This window comes from Gobio gobio, assembly GCF_949357685.1.
Source record: "Gobio gobio genome assembly, chromosome: 10".
Taxonomy (NCBI): domain Eukaryota; kingdom Metazoa; phylum Chordata; class Actinopteri; order Cypriniformes; family Gobionidae; genus Gobio; species Gobio gobio.
Genome location: NC_137116.1, coordinates 6,762,270 through 6,769,613, shown reverse-complemented (window position 1 = coordinate 6,769,613; position 7,344 = coordinate 6,762,270). Strand labels below are relative to the sequence as shown.

The window sequence follows — 7,344 nt, the reverse complement described above, 5'->3', positions numbered from 1 at the left end:
AGGCATCAATTGGCACTGGCTCAAACCACAGCGATTCCTGTTACGTGCGGAAGGACATGTCTGATATGGTAGTGATGGTAACTCTATCTCCCTTCCTCTGCCTCTCTTTGGAAAGGAAGCTCAAGCATGAAGAATGAAAGTCTAATGAGGTTAAACATCACGCTCGCTGCTTTGCTTTATGGGTAAATTGCCCTGAGGAGTTTTCATGCTTTTCCTCACTGTCCAAAGGCATAATTATGTTAATTTCACTGTTACATAAATGACATTAAATAGAAAATTCATCATCACTGTCTTTTCAGATTTGCTCCAGCATTGATAATGGCACTCATTATGTCAAGTAAATGAGCCCTATTAATACATTTCTTATTCATATATTACCAGTATTTTGGTGTATTGCATTGTAAATATGTATGATTTTCCTTATACATTCACATGTTAACCATGTCCCTGATACTTGTCAAGTTTGCCCTAGGATTCAGTCTCCTACACTCTTCAGCCCACAGATCAGGTCATAAATAGCTGGTTAAGTCCTGTCTGGTCTCTGTAAAGCTCATTGGCTTGAGTTTGGAGGAGGGATCAGGCGTCTATAAAAGATGACAACACTTCCTGAAGCTCAGATGAGCAGACGAGCAGGTAGTCAGAGACATCACACAACGTGTGTCCTTTAATACAACGGATAAAATACATAAAAAATACAAAAGATAATATTTTTAAGGATTTCAGTGGATAATGCATTGATCAAAATCAAAGCACAGTAAGATTTTTTTTTTTTACTATGTATTAGAAGTTTGGGTAAAATATGCCTGTGATAATTATTAATTTACTAACTTATATGTATGTTTTTACAGCATCGGCTCAGTTTAAAGTGTGTGACATCTGGGAGGAAAGGACTTTTGAAGGAGGATTTCACTATTGTACACTGAAGATGACTTGTGCAAAGTAAGTTTATTGTCCGATTAAGGCACAATACTAAATCCCAGTCCTGGAAAACCTAAAAATATTGGTGAATTTCAACAAATCTGACTGAAAAAGTAATGGAAAGTAATACATTTTGCCACTGAAAAGTCATGGGAATTTCTGCAAGTAAAAATAGGATCTAAAATATTTCTTCAACATAAAATTACTGTTTGTAAGTGCAAAACAACTGATTCTTGAGATAAAGGACAAAACAAGTTTTTATTATTTAATAATACATTATTATAAACTGATATATTAGTAGACAAAGGTCTCAGCTAATGAACCATACGGGAACAGGTTTTTATGAAAACCCTAAAAATGTACATTTATTCACTTCTTAATTGTGTCAACTCGGTCAGACGCATGCTATTTTAATTCGATCCGTCCAACAACAGTCTAAAGTCTTCAATTATGTAATATTGGTCTTCGGTAAAGGAGTGTTAAAATACATTTTCTAAAAAAAAATTTTCACACTATATTATGAACAATCCAGTTCCTAAATGCCTTAATTCTCTACCCTACTTTTTAATACTAAGCATATTTAACCAATCTTCTTAGGTAAATAAGACAATATAATGTAGTTCAATTGATGTTTTACTATTTTAAAACAATAAATTGAAAAAATAATAAAATATTTCTTTAAAAATTAACAGAAACATTCATCTTTGTAAAGATGTTATGTATACAAGGCATGCGAATCAGGCCAAATATATACAGTATGTAAAAAAATAATGAAAAACAACATTAGAATAATTCCCCATATGCAAAAAAAATAAAAATAATATATATATATATGTATATATATATATATGTATATATATATATATATGTATATATATATATATGTATATATATATATATATATATATATATACATATATATATATATATATATATATATACATATATATATATATACATATATATATATATACATATATATATATATATATATATATACATATATATATATATACATATATATATATATATATATACATATATACATATATATATATATACATATATATATGTATATATATATATATATATATATATATATATATATATATATATATATATATATATATATATATATATATATATATATATATAAGAGTTGACAAAATTGAATATTTTTCCATCTTAACCACACTGTAAAAAAATATTGTTGGTTTAACTTAAAAAAGTAAGTAACCTGGTTGCCTTAAAATTTTGAGTTAATTGAAATTAAAAATTTTAGTTAATACAATGAAGGAAATTGGTTTAACAAATAGAAACTCAAAATATTATTGTATCTGAACCACATAAACTTAAAAAAATATGTGATAAATCATGAAAATAGCATAATTTGGCATGTTTCACTGCGTTATTACAAATAAAACACAATTACGCAATATGCTTACAACATATTTTAATAATATTTGAATAAAGGGTGATGTCGATTCTCAAAAATGTTCATTGTATTAACTAAATTTTTTAATTTCAATGAACTCAAAATTTTAAGGCAACCAGGTAACTTTTAAATATTTTTTTTACAGTGTAGTACAGTGGAGCAGTTTAGTTTTTTCCTCAGTTGTAGCAGCCTTAATAAACATAACAAAAATGCCAAGATTTATCCCACAACTATTTACAGAAATGATCATACCGGGATGACGGAGTTGACATGTTAAAGTCGTGACCGCAGAGACTTCAACATTGATATAATATAAAACTTTCAGGACTATGTGTCCTACCCTGCTTCCCAATGTCCCAATATCCACTCTATCCGCCCTAAATAGTATTGAATAACGTCACATACTATTTAGGACGGTTAGTACAGTTTGAGATGCTGACCTACTGTGAGATCCGCAATGGGCAGAAATAGGAAAGTGGTCCTCAGAGTTAAAGATGACCAAGACATTGCCTGGTTTATTCAGAATTATATATTTTTAAAAAACAACAACGACAGAGTTGACACAAAGTGAGGACACAACTTTGATAGGCATTTTTTTATTGGAAATATAATTAAAGATTTCATTTTTACATAGTTTGATTTGATTTTGTTGCATTTCTTAACACTTTATTTGGCGGTTTTACATGAATTACGTGTATTTTACATGTATTTTTCAAGTATAGAGCATGCATTTAAAGGGTTAGTTCACCCAAAAATGAAAATTCTGTAATTAATTCCTCACCCTCATGTCGTTCCAAACCCGTAAGACCTTCGTTCATCTTTGGATCACAAATGAAGATCTTTTTAATGAAATCTGAGAGATTTCTGTCCCTCCATTGACAGCTACGCACATTTTCTGAAGAAACACGATCGCTTTATATGATGAACAGATTGAATTTAGGCTTTTATTCACATACAAACATTGATCAGTGAACGTGAACAGAAGCTCAACCGAACGTGCTGCGTAACATGAAAATGAACCTCTTTATGAACTTTTTGAAGCGTGGTAGTTGGGTAGCTGTAAATAGAGGGACAGAAATCTCTCAGATTTCATCAAAAATATAAATTTGTGTTCCATAGATGAACGAAAGTCTTAGGGGTTTGGCGAGTATTCACGTAAACACAGTCAGTTTAGTGAAAGTAAACAGTTGAGAAAGAAAACACATACTGTGTAAAAGTATAATGGATCTGTGCGTCAGTTCTTAAAGTGACAGCAGCCTAATAAACCTGCTGCCAAATTATGAGAGAATATTAAAAATATCTATATGGCAGTTTTTCCCCTTGGTATCAATGTCAAAATGGTGGCCAGTGAAAATGCTGAGTGGCTAGTAACTTTTGAAAACCACTAGCCACAGCGGCTGCTGAGCAGAAAAGTTCATGTCAAGCTTTTCAAAGGTAAAGCGAATCCTGCAAATCATCCTTTTATCCCATTTTTCCCACTCCAGTGTGATGTCGCGGTTCGGCCCGCCTGTCTCCGTGAGATCTGTGGACGTGGCCATGGGCTTCAGGTGCAGAGGCTCTCCTCACATCAACCACCTGCTCACGGTGTCTTCTTCCAAACCCCTGCGGCCCTGCATCTCCCCTCAGCCGCTGTTTGAGTACAGACACTCAGGCCTCATCAAGAGCGGCCGCAGGGAGAAACGCGTCGCGTTCGCTGACGCCAAAGGGCTTTCGCTCATCACAGTGCGCCTGTTCTCCGAGAAAGAGGACAAAATCCTGTGCGAACCGCTGAAAATACCCCGACTGAAGAAGTTGAGCTGCTCCACGGAGCCTGCTCAGAAGACTTTGGGCTTGAGTCTGGGGTTCGAGCAGCCCTGCAGAGATTTCCAGGCATTCAGAAGCCGGCTTCAGGATCGCATGGTGCTGTTGGAGAGCTGCGACGTCAGCAAACGCTGCATTCTGGGAACCGTGCGCGTCAAGAATGTCTGCTTTGAGAAAGCGGTACACATCCGGATTACTTTCGACTCCTGGCGCAGTTACCTGGACGTACCGTGTACGTACCTGGATCAGTGTTACAAGGAACCTGGGACTGACGTGTTTGAGTTTAACATCAGTGTTCCTGAACGATTAGACCCGCGCGAGCGCATCGAGTTCTGTGCCTCCTACTTACCGGTTGCGTTCGGTGCCACTGAATGGGACAATAATAATGGCAAAAACTACTGTATTTATGTGTGTGGCACTGAATCTGCTGTTGTCCAATGAATGACAGCTTCACTGTGTCAACTTTGCACTTTGACCCGTTTAGCACATAGCTGACCGAAATGCTGTGCCATTATCACTGTTTTCAGTGTTCCCAGAATTTTTTTTTTTTTAGAAAATGTGATTATTGATTAATTTACCAAAGTTTATAAATATCTTGTGGAAAGGTTTACATACTGTGGATAATGTATTTTTATGAGAAATGTCTAATTATATCAAATAAATGTAAGATTTATTTTGTAAGATGAAGCACTAATATGTTTATTAAACCTGTGGATAATTTTAAAGGAGTCCTTGATTATGATTTGACTTTTTAAACTTTAGTTTGTGTGTAATTTTGCTGTTTGAGTATAAACAACTTTCAAACAATCAAAGTTCAAAGCAAGGAGATATTTTCTTAGCCTGGTCCTACCAGACTCTCGTCCATTTCATTTGTACAGAGAGTCTGGCCACTCTCCATTGACAAGCGTTAACTTCCTTGAAGGCAGGTACTCTGTTGAAGTTTAAAACTATTGGATCTGCCCAGAGCCACTCTGGATCTGCCATAACCAATCGCTAACGTTTGTTCGTGACGTATGTCATCTCAAACTAGCGCACGACATGTGCTGCGTTCCACTCCAGTTTTAGACACGCACTTGCTAACTTCCCTAAGCACTTCCCCTCTGGGGAATCCCCGTCGCCATTTTGAAGTGCGTTCCACTTCACGAAGTGGACAAGGGAAGTTTATATGGACAGACCCTTGCTCCATCGATTTTGACAGAGGGAGCGAGTCTACTTCATATGTACATTTCAGGCAGCTTCATATACCACAATGCAACACGTTTGTGACGTCACCGCATATCGCGTTTAATTTACCCAACCACAAACAACTCAATGATTATTTTTAAAAACATTTAAAACAACCCAAATACACCTATATACATATAGAATGCTGCATTAAACAATTTCGTAAAGGAAAAAAATAAATAATAAATCAACTCCATAGTGGATTCGAAGTGATCAAGGGCTTAGGAAGTTCCAGTTCAGTCCATTGCAAATGTTCCTCCAGTGGGCTCTCATGCAACGTAAGTAATGACGCACATCTGAGTAAACGAGACGGAGGGAAGTTAACTATGGAAGGCCAACAGGGCCAAAACGTGTAATTACGTGTTTACGCGTCAGTTTCACACGTTTTGGCCCTGTTGGCCTTCCATAGTTAACGAGTGAAGGGCATAATAAAAATGAACTGGAACGCAGCAATCAACGTTATCGTTCTCAGCCACTCCCTCTGTTCGCTGCATTGGACCGGTTAAAATCGGAGAAAGCCAGAGAATATGCTGCAATCCCAGACAGGGTCCTGAAGGAAAATGAAAATTGAGCTGATGTACATAGGAGGGCGGAGCCAGGCTAATATTTTCTTTTAAAGAAATTACTTTTTAAGGACTACAGCAAACGGCTGGTAGGGACCACAACAAGCTTCTTCACGAGTGATGTCCCCAACCCTAAAATGTACATAAAGCCCCCGGGAACTCACAACAAAGGGGGCGAGGTCATGTTGAGCTGAGTTGTTGTGGTAGTGTTGTTGCCTTGGCGTCAAAACGCTGTTATTTCTGTTACACAGTCCACCGTGTTTCGACCCTCGCTCTATCTATTTATCTGAGCCACTGAGGATGCAGTGGATTCATTTCATTTGTGAAGGGAATGTGCCCAATGAATGAGCTAAATTCATATGTTTGTGTGAATCATTCATTGTACACTGGATTGCTTTGCAAATGAGGGGCAGTAAACGCAGGATTTGCTTCTCAAAGATGGATCAAATCCAACCCTTCGTGATCCAACTTCATAAAACACACAAGTAGCTACTGCACTTTATAATGTGTGTTTGCAAATGGCCTTTCTGAATGTGCTAATGTGGCTAACGCTACCATTGTCTCTTACTGTGTTCTTAGCGCTTAAAGCGCACTTATTACTTCTTAAAAATAAAACTAATGACATAGCTTTGATCGCTGTGAATACAGAGACAATGGTAACTTTAGCCTCTGTTGTGAACTTTTATCTTCTAAAGTGTAGGAAACTCAGAAGATGAAGACCAGGAGACTTCGGGATCAAACAGAAGTTATTCTTTTAATGAGAACTCTCTGTGCTGCAGGTCGTCCGAAAACAGTCTGACTCAAACAGCATACCTGATAGGTTATATACATTCCAAAGGGGGAGGGATTTACATTGAGGTTGAACAAAGCATGTAAATTAAATATACAGAGAGGGAAAACTCGCCCAGACAGAGTATCACCAATTCTACTCCTAATCAGCATAACTATTCAAACGCATAGAGGCAACGACGGTGAGAGTCTGAAAACAGGTCCGGCAGAAATCTCCTGCTGGAAACTCAACAATCTTCCTTTATACCTCAAATGCTCACTGTAAAACAGGCCCAGCAGGAAATCTCCTGCTGGAAAAACCCCAGAATTATTATCTATACCTTAAATGCTAAATACAATGTACTTTCTTAAATTTGTACTCCCACACCACTGTATAGTGTCCTAGCAAGCACATTCACAAAATATGACGTGCGGTACTTACTTACATGTGTTGAAAACGAAGTTGGTCAAACATCCATCTTTTGCAAATTGTACTCCTCGTTGTGTGAGGATCTCCACACTCCAGCTGTTGTTGTTTAGCCTCCACCCTATTCCGAAAAGGGGCGGGGAGCAGCAGCTCATTTGCATTTTAAGAAACACACACAAAAAATCCTATAATAAACAATCTGTGGGGTG

General features: G+C 36.7%; 1 protein-coding gene across 1 annotated transcript; it reads left to right on the top strand.

Moving 5' to 3' along the window:
* The first annotated feature begins 615 nt into the window (after positions 1–615).
* Positions 616–5,541, top strand: ppp1r3c2b (protein phosphatase 1 regulatory subunit 3C2, duplicate b). Its single transcript, XM_079826572.1, has 3 exons — positions 616–754; positions 849–939; positions 3,838–5,541. Exons 2-3 carry the CDS (start codon positions 926–928, stop codon positions 4,592–4,594), a joined length of 771 nt encoding a protein of 256 aa, XP_079682698.1. The 5' UTR covers positions 616–754; positions 849–925; the 3' UTR covers positions 4,595–5,541.
* Positions 5,542–7,344: the final 1,803 nt, after the last annotated feature.